This window comes from Arachis hypogaea, chromosome 10 (assembly GCF_003086295.3).
Source record: "Arachis hypogaea cultivar Tifrunner chromosome 10, arahy.Tifrunner.gnm2.J5K5, whole genome shotgun sequence".
NCBI lineage: Eukaryota > Viridiplantae > Streptophyta > Magnoliopsida > Fabales > Fabaceae > Arachis > Arachis hypogaea.
In genome coordinates, this window is record NC_092045.1 from 94,075,093 (window position 1) to 94,090,380 (window position 15,288).

General features: G+C 38.0%; 1 protein-coding gene, 2 long non-coding RNA genes and 1 pseudogene across 3 annotated transcripts; 3 read left to right on the forward strand and 1 right to left on the reverse strand.

The window, feature by feature from the left end:
* The first annotated feature begins 635 nt into the window (after positions 1–635).
* On the forward strand, positions 636–4,020 carry LOC112718304 (probable ribosome biogenesis protein RLP24). Its single transcript, XM_072204028.1, has 5 exons — positions 636–750; positions 1,234–1,345; positions 1,445–1,581; positions 1,675–1,757; positions 3,956–4,020. The coding sequence occupies exons 1-5, from the start codon at positions 668–670 to the stop codon at positions 4,018–4,020; spliced, it is 480 nt and encodes a 159-aa protein (XP_072060129.1). The 5' UTR covers positions 636–667.
* A 1,325-nt stretch (positions 4,021–5,345) lies between these two features.
* LOC140175870 (uncharacterized) lies at positions 5,346–6,177 on the reverse strand. The gene is made up of 3 exons (XR_011866779.1): positions 6,020–6,177; positions 5,746–5,873; positions 5,346–5,531 (listed from the first exon to the last, which is right to left on the reverse strand). It is a non-coding gene; the product is annotated as an uncharacterized lncRNA (long non-coding RNA).
* A 566-nt stretch (positions 6,178–6,743) lies between these two features.
* LOC140172951 (uncharacterized) lies at positions 6,744–7,757 on the forward strand (annotated as a pseudogene).
* A 974-nt stretch (positions 7,758–8,731) lies between these two features.
* LOC112717749 (uncharacterized) lies at positions 8,732–9,360 on the forward strand. Its single transcript, XR_011866780.1, has 3 exons — positions 8,732–8,847; positions 8,966–9,021; positions 9,095–9,360. It is a non-coding gene; the product is annotated as an uncharacterized lncRNA (long non-coding RNA).
* The last annotated feature ends 5,928 nt before the right edge of the window (positions 9,361–15,288 follow it).

Below are 15,288 nucleotides of genomic sequence, written 5' to 3' on the forward strand. Positions count from 1 at the left end.
TTTCAGAACATTAATTTTTTTTAAAAAAATATTTATCAATTATATTTGAATATAACAGTGACTCTTGGCTTATCTGGTGGTTTAGTTTGGTAAAATTTAAAAAAAATCTTTGTATTTTTTAATAAAAAAATTTAAAAAAGAGTTTTTAAAATAAGATTATGTTTATTGAAATTAATTTTAAATATGTATAAATGGGCTGGTTATATTATTAATTTATTATTATTATTAAAATATTATTAGATAATAAAATTTTTTCAATTAATATTAGTTATTTTTTAAAATTTATTTATGTATTAAATTATAAATTATAAAATTTTAATTTATAAATTTAAATATTAAAATTGACTAATATTGATTAAAAGTTAATTTTTAATCATTTTTTAAATTCTAATAATTATTATTTTAAATTTTGGATATATTTTTTGAATTAAATTTGAATTTTTTAAATTTTAAATTTTTATTTAAAAAAGTAAAATATAATCTCTTGTGAAAGGTCACTTTTTATCTTCTCAACTAAAATTCAAAATTCAAAAAAAAAATTGAATTGTTTTTTGGTCTTACTGAAATTCTAGAGCAGTATTATAGTTGATACTGATGATTTGTGATCCTTAATTTTTATGCTGTTTTTGCCTTTTTAGGAAGTGTTGCTTTTAGTTTAAGAGGCACAATGAGATTAGAAAAGTGCTGGTTTTGTTCTTCAACCGTGTACCCTGGACATGGAATCCAGTTTGTTCGTAATGATGCAAAGGTGAACCTCTGTTCTTCCCTATGGATCTCTCATTTATCTTATCGGTAATGAACTAATCATATAACATCTGAAAATTATTAAGTGAACTTTCAATTTCTAGTTATCTGCATATTGCTCCATATGTATAGATGCTACTGGAGAACTAGTATTATGTGGATATCTATGTATTGATCTTGTTGTATAAGTTGATGGCAAATGCTTGATATGAAAGTAAGGCCTTTATTAACTATGTTTTATAAGCTTCATAATTCCATCTTAGCTTAGATTTACAAGTACTTGTTATGATATTTGAATTCGTTCTTCGATCACCTGTGAACTCCATTGAGTATTGTTAATTCATTTTCATAAAGTAACTGGTGGGCTAAGTACATCTATATTCAAAACTCATGAAATGCTCAAGAGTTATGTATGGTTGGTTATAGGCTTATAGCCCCGCTTTACATGCCCTATATGGTGCCAGATTTATGACAAACTTCTCTTGCAAATTTTTCGATTTGTAGATCTAAATGCCACAAGAACTTCAAAATGAAGAGGAATCCTCGGAAAGTAAAATGGACCAAGGCGTATAGGCGGGTGCATGGAAAGGATATGACTCAGGTAAATGAAACTTTATATTTCCTTTCTTTTGGCCTATGTGTCTGTGTCCTTCATAATTATGGTTTGAAAAAGCCTCATGACTATCATATATTGCTTTAGGATTCAACCTTTGAGTTTGAGAGAAAGCCAAATAGGCTAGAGAGATATGACAGGAATCTTGCGGAAAACATCCTCAAGGCCATTCCAAAGATTGAAAAGATCAGGGTCATCAGGGAGGAGAGGCACCATAAGAATAGGTGATTCATCAGTTCCACTTTTATATGTATGAGGAAGCCTTACAATGCCCTCCCATTTTGTTATTTGCTGACATTTTGTCAAGTTTTTAATAGAATGAAGGGCAAGAAAGAAAAGATACAGGAGGAGGCAGTAAAGGAGTTGGAGCAGGGCATCAGTATGGTCAAAGCTCCTTTGGCCCTTCAGAAGGACCCATCTCTTACATTATCACAAAATAGGGTGTTCATGGTTTGGTTAATCCAAAAATCAAATCAATTTTTTGGTTAACTAAAAATATAGTATTGGTTAATTAATTAAATTAGTTTTACATGATGAAATCGGTTATTAACCGGTTAGTGAAATTTAAAACCGGTTATTAAAGTAAAAACCAATTTTTAAAAAATAACTCGTTTTTACACCAGAAAATCGGTTTTTATACTAAAAAATTAGTTTTTATACTATAAAATTAGTTTTTACATGTAAAAATAAATTTTTACACAAAAATTAATATTTTTACATACAAAAATCCAAATTTATAAACCTTTTTTTTTAATTGAATTTTTTTAATCTAAAAACTTTTTTCTTTTTAAATAATACAAGTAACATTTGTAAATAATAAAAACCCTTCCATTGCTTTCGTTCCTTTTTCTTTCTTATTTCTTTTCAGTATTTTCTATAAATAATTTTTTCTAATATAAATAATTTTTTTTCTAAATGATATGAGTAACTTTTTCTTATCTCCTTCTTTCTATCTCTCTCCTTTTCTCTCCATCTCCTCTTCTCTTTTCTTTCTCTCTCTCTTTCTCCCCTTCCCCTCTTTCTCCCCCTCTCTCTCTCTCCTATTTCTCTCTCTCCCCCTATTCTCTCTCTCCTCTTGTCTTCATTCTCTTTCTCTTTCTCTTTTTCTCTCTCTCTCTCTCTCTCTCTCTCCCATTTTTCTCTCTCCCCCTCCTCGCTTTCTTTTCTCTCTCCCCCCCTCCTCTCTATCTATCTCTCTCCCCCTTCCCTCTTTCTCCCCTCCCCTTTCTTTCTCTCTCCCCATGCTCTCTTTCTCTTTCCTCTCTCTCTCTCTTTGTCCTCTTTCACTCTCTTCTTCTCTCTCTACTATCATTCTTCTCTCTTATTATCTCTCTTTTTTCTTTCTCCTCCTCTATCTTCTTTTCCTCTCTCTTCTCTCTTGCTTTAGAGAGAAGAGGAGAAAAGAGATGGAAGAGGGATAGAGATTGAGAGAAGGTTGAGAGAGAAAGAGAAAAGAGAGAGTAAGAAAAGAAAGAGGAGAAAGAGAAAGAAGAAAAGGAAAGAGAGAGGAACGAGAGAGAGAAAGAGAGAAAATAAAAAAGAGAGAGAAAGAGAGGGGAGGGAAAGGAGAGAGGGAGAAAGATAGAGAAAAGGGAAAAGAGAGGAGAAATGAGAGAGAGAAGGAGAGGAGAGAGAGATAGGAGGGGAGAGAGAGAGAGGAGGAGAGATAGAAAAAGGGGAGAGATGATTAGAGAGAGGAAGGGGAGGAGAGAGAGGAAGGGAGTGAAGGGGGGAGAAAGAGGGCAAGGAGAGAGAGAGAGTTAGTGAGAGAGCAGAGAGAAGGAGAGAGAGACAGAGAGATAAGAGAAAGAGAGAGATGGAGAGAAGGAGAGAGAGAAAGAGGGAAAGAGAGAGAGGGAGAGAAGGATAGAGAGACAAGGGACAGAGAAAGAAAGACAAAGTGGAGAGAGAGAGAGAGAGAGGGAGGGGAGAGAGAGAGAAGAGGGAGACGGGAGAAAGAAAGAGAGGAAGAAAGGAAAAGAGAGAGATAGGGGAGAGAGAGGAAGAGATGATGGAAGGGAAGGAGAGAGAGAGAGAGAGAGGGAGAGAGAGAGAGAGAGAGAGAGAGAGAGAGAGAAGGGGAGAGGAGATAAAAAGAAAAATGAGTGAGAAAGAAGGGAGAGAGAGGGGGGAAAGAAGGGGGAGAGAGAGGGATAGGGGAGAAAAATAGGAGAAAAATAAGAGAGAGAAGGGGAGAGAGAATAGAGAGAAAGAGAGAAAAGAGGGGGAGAGATAAAAAGAGAGGAGAAAAAGGAAAATGAGAGAGAGAGAGAGAGAGAGAGATGAGGGAGAGAAGGAAAAAAGAGAGATAGGAGGAGAGAAAGAGGGGAGAGAGAGAGAGAGAGAGAGAGAAGAAGAAGAGAAAGGAGGGAGAGAGAGAGCGAGAGTATGTAATTTGGTTTTGAAATTAGGTTTTGATTTTAATTTGATTTTGGTTTTGGTTAATCGGTTAGGTTTTTTAAATTTGGTTTTGGTTAACCAATTTTAAAAAATATGGATATGATTTTTAAAATTGTTTAATTAAACTGGTTAACCAAAATATGGTTATGGTTTTTTAACCGGTTAACCACATTTTAGTTTTTTTATGAACACTCCTACCACAAAAGATTAAAATCTCTGTTTCCCAATGGCAATCAGAGGACAACGATGCGATGGAGGAGTAATGTCAATACTGCGCTCTGTGTGTGTGTGTTTCATTTGTTTGATGTTTGTGGCTGGATTTGGATTAATAGAGGTTGTAAGGCCAAAATTGTAAGTTGATTAATTTGTTGTCAATCAGTAATGTAAATGGTATGAATTTTGAAACAACAGTTTTGAGCATGGAGGATATGTTGGTGACACATTTGGAGTCTTTGGATGATGATTCTCTGAGACTGTCAAGAAGAAACAACTTAATATGTTGCCTAACATGAATTCTCCTTATATGTGGAGCATATCTGTATGCAAAGAATTTGTACTGCTTACTTCTTGCTTTGTGTGTTCAACAATGTTTAATTGTTTATGTAGTTTATGGTCTTGGCTTGATATTATGTAGGTATGATTTAGACCAGGTATTAACCCGATCTTATTATGACCTAAAAAAGATAAAATTTCTGTGGGTTTAGGGTCATAGTCTAGAAAATTGGTCCGGTAAAAAATTTAGGGTTGGATTTGGACTAAAACTGTAAAACCAATCCGATTTTATCCGGTAATACATGCAAAATTAGAGGACTTTTTTTAATTAAAAAAGCTAGCATTTGACTTCCATTTATTACACAACCATATTTTTCGGACTTTCCATATTGAATTGTAACCTTTTTTTGGGTTATTTACATACACTCCATCAAACACTACACACTTACATAGACTATCAAGCTAAATTTAGATAGTTATAAATTCTTCGAGTATAAAAACAAAACATTTTAAACTAATTAGAAACCCTAACCTCAAATTTAACAGCCACGTGATGAATAATGTAAAGCGTAATATTGGTTCTTGGTGGCATCTAGCATGCAAAGCAATACACTTGAGAGCGCGCAAAAAATCAAATAAGATACAATTAAGGAATTGTAGTTAATAGGCATCTTCACCAACCCACTAGAAAATAAATAAAAATAAACAAAACCCTTATTCTATTCTACATGTAAAACTCAGTAAGCAACCAACACACAAAACTAGCATCAAATGTTACAAGAATTATCAACTACACAACTTTCTTTATCTGCCCTGGATTTCAAAATTGATTAACTAAACATGGAAAAAAATTGAAATTTTGGTACAGTTATGGTACATACAAAACAAGCAGAAGAAGATAGGTGTGTGTGTGTATGTATGGATTTGGATCCTCTAAAGTTTGAATTTCATTTTAGAGAGTAAAGTGTGATCTCTCACCATTTATTTCATATGTGGGACCAAGAATAAATATGAAAGAGAAATTATTCAATGATAGAAATATCACACTTTACCCTCTAAAGTGAAATTCAAACTTTAGAGGATCCAAATCATATATGTATAGCTTTCAATTATGACCACCTAGGACTTGTGCTGAAACCCTTTTCAATGATTCAGATGCCCTCCGAAGATCGTATTCTGAATGCCCTGCAGAAACAAACAATCTTATTCCCACAGGTAAACGGCACTTGTCCAATGATGATCTGTGAGAGACCACCACAAATACAGAATCTTCCTCCAAAACCTACGAATACAAAAACATTCATAAGCACAAACAAAAACAAGCACAATACTATGATGCAACAACATAAACTTAATGCATTATGTACCGAGAGATCTATGCCATTCTATTATCTTGGGACGTCATGCACTAAGTTAACTTTGGTAAAATATATATTGTAAGTCATTCCGTCACAACAACAAGGAACAAACAATTGTCAAGGAAAAAAAATACTTACCCGCTGAGCAATTTTTTCAAGTAGACATTAGTCATCTTTCTGCGAACCTGTTGACTTCTCTAATCTCAAATAAACAATTGGTGACTCCTTATTACTTGTAATTTTCAAACCTGGTACTTTTGACAATTCTGCAGTATCCGATGTATCTCAAAATCAGAGTGCTTAACCAAACAATTAAATGCAATCCTTGATTGATTGGGCGAGAAATAAAAGCAATTAAACTGTAGACACTAACATTACAATTCAAGAAATTAGCAATGAGACCAAAGCTCACCTTTTCATAGCACAGATATGTTGTTCTTAAGCTTTGATAACAGCTCGGGATTTTCCTCCAGAATGTTAATAGCTGTAATTGCAGCACTTGCAATATATGGAGGCAAAGAAGCAGAAAAGACATAGCCAGAGCTACTCAATCGCTCTTACTCAATCACTGGCAAGATTGCAAACATGCAAGTCATAGTATTTAGAAAATGTATAAGAATTATTTCCAGCATCAAGAAGAAAATGCAACTGTTTCGGTTCACTATTGTATTGAAGAAAAAAGAAAGATATAAAATGTGGTGAACGAAAAAATTATGAAGAAAAAATAAATTCTTGATTTCTACATCAACAAATTCTTATTTTTCTTTCCTTAGTAAATCTATAAATCCAACACATAATTTGCAGTGGATAATCACATATGAAATGCCATACTTGGGGATCTATAACTCTTGTACTTCCAGTACAGAATCCTCCCTCTGCAGCCAATGCATGACCCATATCAGCCGTTACAATATCTTTAAGGAGAAAACCACATAAAGGAGGCATGCAACACTCGCAAGAGATCTTTTTGTTAAATATATAAAATGCATCATAAGCCGTCACCAAGCAGTTTAAGCCGTCACCATCATGTTAAGATTCATTGTTCTTTTCTACTATTATAGACGAGACCCAACCAAGGACCTGTGGGGCAGCATCAACCTATTCGGATGCCCACTGTTGGCTTAGGTGCAAGATAATTAAATGATCCCCATGCTTTAGCTCAGCTTCATCAGATAAGTATGAATGCAGCTGCAGACCAATCTTTTATGACTTCTTCAGCTGTCCAAACTATGGAGAACAATGCTAGAAAATCTCAGGAATTGGATGCTACAATGGAAACTCAGGGTTTGCAACCGAGCCAGTTGTCATCTTCCAATTCCATCACTGTTAGTCAAGAAGCAGAAAGATCATCTGTTCATGTATACAGGCTTAATAAGCAGTCGCAGCCGCAGTGGTGGTGGTAATTATAGGCCTTTTTTAGTGCCAGCTAGTAGTCTGCTTCATCTATCAGACCACCACCACATGAGTCACATATGAGTCAAATTCCACATCAAATCACTGGTCCCAATCACTTAGGTGGGGCAACACAAGGCTTCATTGGTATGCCAAAACTTGAACAGCAAAATTCTCTGAATGATCCCAAGAGGCTGCCAGGTGGCTCTGTTGCTCTATTAAACAATCCGGCATCCCAGCAAACTTCAAATGCATGGCAACCACCATCAAACAAAGATCAAAATTCAGGCTTCTTGTCATCTGGTTCTTATGTCAAAAAGGAACCTAGCGAAATTCCCACTGAACAGCAACATAGGCAGAATATTTCTAAAATTCATGGACTGTGTGCCTTTAGATAATTCTGCACAAATCGAACAGGCAACTGCCAATTAAGAAACTGTAAAGGATGAGTTCTCAAGGGGCCTTCCAGTATCCACAAGAATGGCACCTACAACATCTACTGGCTTGACATCACTCAATTCTGCTTCCCTTTCTAGAATGACCCAACTAGATCCTATTGTCTCAGTAAGTTTGCAAGTGATGTACTTGATTTTGTCTAATATAGTGGCTAAAGTATTGTGGATCAAATATTTTTCAAATGTGATTGTTTTGATACATGGTATGCACCTGTCGTACAGTACCGATGTTTACATTAGATGTATATATACAAAATATTTGTTCTTTTATAGATGCATATTCAAGAGTTAACTTGTCTATAACTTATGATTTATTTTCTGTCCTTATAACTTGTTGTAATTCAGTTTTAAGAAACAAGCATTTGTTTTTATGTCTCTTTCCTCTTTTATTTTTTTTATTCTTGGTAGTTTATTGAGGGTTTTTTGTTATTTTTGGTGGCATAGACCACAATGCTTTTAGTTTGGATTAGTATGCTACAAACTTGGTTATTTTCATTAATTCCATACTATGAGTAGTGCTTTGAAACATTTTGATTATTTTACCCTATGCATTTATTGAGATGCCTCTCATGCTATTTATGTATTTAAGTTGCAGTGAAGAATAACAAGCATATAATGAAAAGCATGCTTATTTTACCTTTCATGTCCTGCACTTTTTACCTTTAATTTTTTGAAACAATCTGCTATTGGGGCATAATATGAACTTCAAATTTGTTTTTCCAATTTCACTTTTTCAGAAAAATGCAAATTATCATTTTGTGCTCACCCACTATTTAATGATATATTCAAACTTCATGCATAACTCTGACTCTTTGCCCCCACTCTATTCTGTGTTTGATCAGTTAAGCACCCATGTGCCATCAAACACTTCTGGAAATACTGTGAGGGCACCTGTGAAAAAGCCTTCTGTTGGCCAGAAGAAACTTGAAGCACTTGGTTCCTCACCTCCTGCTCCTCTAAGGTGATCTGTCTTATTTGGCTGCAACATGCTTCACTCTTAGAATTGTTCTTTCTTTTCTAAGATCTAACTCATTTTAATGCATGCATCTTTTGCTCATATCCTCTAGTAAGAAGCAAAAAAGATCTCTGGGGGATCCGTTGAACAAAGCATTGACCTGCTTAATGATGTCACTGTTGTTAGTGGAGTCGATTTGAGGGTAAACTTCTCTGTTATGTTGAACTAAGCTTGATAGCTCAATAATAAGGGATGTCTACTCTCATTTCAAAATCTAAGGCCAGTTTTTGCATCTTTTACAAGAAGAGGAAGAGCGGTTATTTTCAGGTCACAAGGAGGACAGTCGGGTTTCAGAAGCAACTCGAAGAGCTGTGCAAGAAGAAGAGGAAAGGCTGATTTTGCAGAAAACTCCACTCCAAAAAAAATTGTTTGAGATTAGTAAGTGTCCTTTTCATATGTTATCTCCATATATTTTAATTTTTTCTTTTGAGCTTATCTGAATACAAACTAGCCACACCAGGTCTTACAGACAGTTGTTTTGTGTTATTATTGTCAGTGTTTAAGTATGGTTTGAAGGGTGTGAGCAATTATGTGGAGAGATGCTTGTCACTGGTGAGATTCTACCAATATTTCAATTTTCATAACAGTAGGTTTGCATATAAACTTATTCAAACTGAGTTTCTAGTGTGTGGAGGAAAGAATGCGTGGAGGTTGATGGTAATGCTGGAGCTGATGGTGACAAGGACATGGACGAGGGTTGTAATAAATCATTAAAGGTTTTTTTATCCCATTCTTATATTTCTCCATTGTCTACATGGAAAATCTTTTCATTAATATTTAGTAAGCTGCAGGTGAACAAGGAAGAGGATGACAAGATGAGGACAAATGCAGTAAATATTGCTGCTCGTGCTACTGTTGGGGGAGATGACATGCTCTCAAAGTGGCAACTTATGGCCGGACACATCATCTGGTTCTCAACCAGCTAAAGATGTAAGTCGCAAATCTTCAGCATCTGGAAAAAGTACCAAGGATAATCACGAAGGGGATAAAAATAATTATACTAATTTTGTAACTTCAGGTAAGCTTTTTTTAAGCTGTTTTTTTCGGTCACTTCAGTTGTCAAATAATTCAACCGCAAGATATGATGTAAACTTTATATCTATAGTATTCAGTGTTCACTAAACTGACATCCATAAAACTATATATTTAAGTTGTGGATGAAAATGCAACTTTGTTGTTAGATTGAACTCTAATGGAATTATATTATCTTGCATGGAATGTGATAACTAAACTTGTTTGATAGTCCATTAATTTTGTGGTTGAAATTGTTGTAACAAACATTATTACTGTTTGATTGTTTGTCCTGCATTATTTTTAAATAATTATGTTTTTGCTCTATTGGCTTTTCAAACAGGGGCTATCAGAAAAAAGAGCATGGACAGCAACACATGCATGCCTAATATCTTTGACTTTTAACCCCGATGTAATTATAAGTGCACTCAACCTTATATTATAGGACCACTTCCAAAAGCAACTACTTCCTTCTCCAGCACTCAATTTTATTATGGTTCCTTCCCTGTTCTTCTAACTTCTAACTGTGACCCATTTATATATAAGTTAGCATCCATAGGTATATAAAGTTAAAACAACAAATGGTCCATGATGATGAAATTTATATTATACCTTTTCGATAACATGTGTTTGCTAGAATATATATATAATACTTAGGAAACTTTGTGGGAATTGTTAATTAAATAAAATGAAGTGATAATAAGGGTAGTGATACGTCACCCATATCCTCGGTCGTCCGGAGTACTCGGCACGCAAATTTCTGAGGCTGGCGTCACGTCAACCAAGCTTGGAATGTGAGCAGATACGCTCGGCCTCACCCATTCAAATAATCAGACACGTGCTCAACAAAACCTAATCACCAAAACAGAATATCATAACCAACCTACAAACTAGGACTTATCCACAGGAAACGGTAAAACAATCCCTATAAAGCCGAACTCATATTCTCGGCTGAGGATCAGGTTCCACTACCAGTTTTCACATTCACTTATTCACTCTCACTTAACTACTCTCTCTCTTAATATTATCACTAACTTGAGCATTGGAGTATCTTTTACAGGTATTTCCGCCGCGGTGTTTGATCTTGGCTGACGTAAAGCTCTTCCTCTCGGTTGACGACTAACTCGGAAGCGCTTAAGCTCGGCCTCCCCAGTGTTCAGACGAATCACTTGGTGCCCACCGTGGGGCCGAATACATCTAACCCCACTTTTCCCTTTGTTTAGTCCTCTACTCTGTTTTGTAGGATTCCCAATCCTTGAACATGGCTGACAGGGAAAATCCACAACTCTCACAAGATGACCTCCTGGCCCGAATTGCCGAACTTCAGGCGGAAGTATGAAGGATAGCCAAGCTATCAACCCAGAACAATAGAGAAAGCTCCAAAGGCTCGGCCCAAGTTGCGACGGATCCTTTAAACATCATTCCGCCGAAGGAAAAGCTCACCCTCGACAACCCCTTCTCCGAAGAGATCACAAACTACCAAATGCCAAAGAACTTTACGCTGCTCATTGCACTAGAACCATATAAGGGGTTCGGAGATCCCCGAGCCCACGTGAAGAAGTTCCAATCGATGATGTTCTTCAATGGTCCTAACAATGAGCCTGTCCTCTGCCGAGCACTCCCCACATACCTTGATGGTGCCGCATTGCTCTGGTTTTCTAAACTTTCTGCAGGTTCAATTTCCTCCTTTGAAGACCTAGCCAGGTCATTCATTGATTATTTTGCTGCATCGAGGATATACGTACATGGATCAGATTACCTCGGCACCATCAAACAAGGTTAGCACGAGAGCTTGAAGAACTACATGACCAGATTCACGGACGCCACTATGGAGATCCAGGACCTGGACCCGGCCGTCCACCTACATGCTCTCAAGGCTGGCCTCAGGCCCGGCAAATTCCGAGAGACCATTGCTATAACAAAGCCTAAGACTCTAGAAGAGTTCCAGGAAAGGGCGGCAGGTCAAATGGAGATCGAAGAGCTATGTGAGGCCCAAAAATCGGACAAACAACCACACCAGTGAGATGAGAAAAGAACTTTCAGATCACCAGGCAGCAGAGACACTAAGAAGCATTCCAAGCTCACACTGAAGTACAACACATACACCAGATTCAATACCAAGAGAGAAAACATCATCAGAGAAATCCTCAACACCAAAATCATAAAGCCACCAACTCGAGCAGGAAACTACCAGGACCAAAGGTTCGTGGATAGGACAAAGCATTACGCCTTCCACCAGAAATTCGGCCACACCACCGACGACTGCATTATCGCAAAGGAACTCCTAGAAAGGCTGGCACGCCAAGGGCTCTTGGACAAATATGTCGAGAGCCGGAGGAGCAGAAGAGAGAACTCGGATAAAGAAGAGAACAAACAACCAACGGCGGACAACAACAAAAAAGAACGGACAACTCCTGATCCACCAAGGGAAATCATTAGCCACATATCAGGAGGATTCGCAGGCAGAGGTGTAACAAGCTCGGTCAGAAAGCGAAGCTACATGGCGATGCTAGCAATCGAAGGAACCATACAGCCAAAGAAGGACAAAGACCCAGACGTCACAATATCCTTCAACCAAGCAGACTTCAGATCGGCAAGCCTAACCTCGACGACCCCGTGGTAATTTCCATCCAGGTCGGAGAACTGTTGGTAAGAAAAATATTGCTGGACCCAGGTAGTAGTGCTGATGTTTTATTTTATTCTACCTTTATAAAAATGAAATTATCGAAAAAACTGATACAGCCCTCCTCGGGAGAGCTAATTGGGTTCTCCGGATAGAGAGTCCCCATCATGGGACACATATGGCTAAAGACCACAATGGGAAAAATCCCTATGTCAAAGTCAATGGATATTCAATATCTAATAGTAGACTGTTATATCCCTTACAATATTATAATTGGGAGACCTGTCCTGAATATATTCAAAGCAGTGGTGTCCACATTACACTTGTGTGTCAAGTTTTCAATGCAGGAAAACAAGATAGCTACAGTGTACGTCGATCATCAAGAAGCTCGGCAGTGCTACAATGCTAGCCTAAAGCTAACCCAAACAAAATAAGAAGCTCGGCCCCAGGTTCAAGCAATCCACACTTCTGCCGACACAGCAATACTAGCCGACCTCAACCCGAGAGAAGACCTCGGCGAAAGACCTCGGCCAATGGACAACCTTCAACAAATAACACTAACGGCAGATGACAAACAATACACATACATTGGAGAAGCATTAGAAGGGGACGACCGAGCAAGACTTATACACATACTGCACCAGAACACCGACCTATTCGCATGGACACCAGATGACATGCCCGGAATAAGCCCAAAGGTCATCTGCCACAAGTTAGCAATCAAAAAAATAATCCAACCAGTGGCACAGAAAAAAAGGAACCTTGGAGAGGAGAAAAAACAAGCAGCACTCAAAGAAACAAAGAAGCTCCTCAACGTAGGTTTCATCAGAGAGATTCGCTTCACCACGTGGTTGTCCAACGTGGTAATGGTAAGGAAGAACTCAGGTAAATGGCGCATGTGCATCGACTTTACAAACTTAAACAAAGCTTTCCCTAAAGATGCATATACATTACCTTGCATTGATAAATTAGTTGATAACGCTTCTGGTTTCAAAGCCTTGAGTTTTATGGATGCATACTCTGGTTATAACCAGATTCTGATGCACCCAGAGGACCAAAGCAAAACAGCTTTTATAACAGAACATAGAAATTTTTGTTACAAGGTAATGCCTTTTGGCTTAAAGAATGCAGGTGCGACATATCAAAGATTAATGGACAAAGTATTCCAACAGCAGATAGGCCGGAATATGGAGGTCTATGTAGATGATATGGTAGCAAAGACACCGGCACAAGGGTCACACTGTGATGACTTGATAGAAATATTCAAACAACCCCGAGCATACAATATGAGACTTAATCCGGACAAATGCGCTTTTGGAGTCCAAGGAGGGAGGTTCCTTAGTTTCATGCTAACCTCGCAAGGCATAGAAGCCAACCCAGAGAAATGCAAAGCCGTGCTGAACATGACAAGCCCAAAGACAGTAAAAGAAGTCCAGCAACTAGCAAGTGGAGCAGGGATATTGCTGAAGGAAGGAGACAAAGTGGTGGCCGAGTAGTCACTACAGTTCTGCTTCAACGTGAGCAACAATCAGGCGGAGTATGAGGCCCTACTCGCTGGACTAAAGCTCGCCCTACAACTACAAATACCCCGAATAACAGTTTACTGCGACTCTTCATTAGTGGTGCATCAAATAAAGGGCGAATTCCAGGTAAAAGATCCTTTGTTAGAGAAATATTGGCTCATAAGAAAGGATCTCATTTCAAATTTTAACAAATTTGACATTATTCATGTAAACCGAGAACAAAACACCAGGGCTGACGTGTTATCCAAGTTAGCCACAACAAGGCAAACCGAAAACACATCGACACTGACCCAGCTAACACTTGAAAAGCCAAGTTTCGAGCAAGACACAATTTTAAGCATAATGCAGGTACCAGACTGGAGAACACCCTTTCTCAATTACATCAACACAGGTGCCATACCAAACGAGGAGCCGAACTTGCCGCTCTTCCGAAGAAGGGCAAGTTTCTATACAGTAATCGAAAATACCCTATACAGGTGAGGACACTCCTAACCACTCCTCAAATGCATCAGCAAGGAGGAAGCCGAGGATGTTATGGCAGAAACGCACGAAGGGGTTTGTGGAAACCACATCGGTGGCCGAGCATTGGCGGCAAAGATATTGCAAACAGGATACTATTGGCCGACGATAAAAAGGGACTGTATTTCGAAGGTCAAGGCATGTGATAATTATCAAAAGCACGCCACCCTCTTAGAGATCCCAGCCGAGGAGCTCCACACCATAGAGGTAAGCTGGTCTTTCGATAGGTGGGGATTAGATATCCTCGGACCTTTTCTGAAAGCGTTAGGCCAGGTAAAGTTCCTTTTAGTATCAATAGACTATTTCTCTAAGTGGATTGAAGCACAACCATTAGCACATATAACAGCGGAGAAAGTGCGATCCTTCTTATGGAAAAATATTATATGTAGATATGGCATCCCAAGAAAGATAATCTCGGATAACGGGAGATAATTTACCGACCATAAGCTTGCCACCTTTCTAACAAACTTTAACATCAAACATCATTTTAGCTCAGTAGAGCACCCGCAAACTAACGGACAAGTTGAATCAACTAACAGAATTATCCTGCAGGGACTAAAGAAAAAGCTCGGCGAGGCTAAAAGAGAATGGGCCGACCTCAATCCAGAAATCCTATGGAGTTATAATACCATCATTCAATCTGCCACAGGAGAAACCCCTTTCAAGCTGGTATATGGCGCAGAAGCACTTATTCCATTAGAGGTCAGCGTCCCAACATTAAGGACCGAGCTCTATGATCAATCGGATAATTTGCAAGCTCGGACAGCCGAGCTGGACCTTGTGGAAGAAGAAAGAGATATTTCAACCATAAAGCAGCAAGCCAAAAAGCAATACATAGAGCGAAGACACAACAAAAGATTAGTTCACAACTCTTTCAGCAATGGAGACCTCGTATTCAGACGAACAGAAGAAACTCGAAAACCTCCGGCACATGGCAAATTAGCAGCAAATTGGGAGGGACCTTTCCGAGTTCTTCAAAACCTCGGAAAGGGGACTTACAAACTAGAAACCCTCAAAGGAGACCAACTTCCAGGAACATGGAATGTCTCCTCCCTAAGGGAATATCAGTCATGATATAGTCTGTAAAATCGTGAATGATGGTACTCTTTTTCCCCTCCGAAGGTTTTCTCCCAAAACACATGG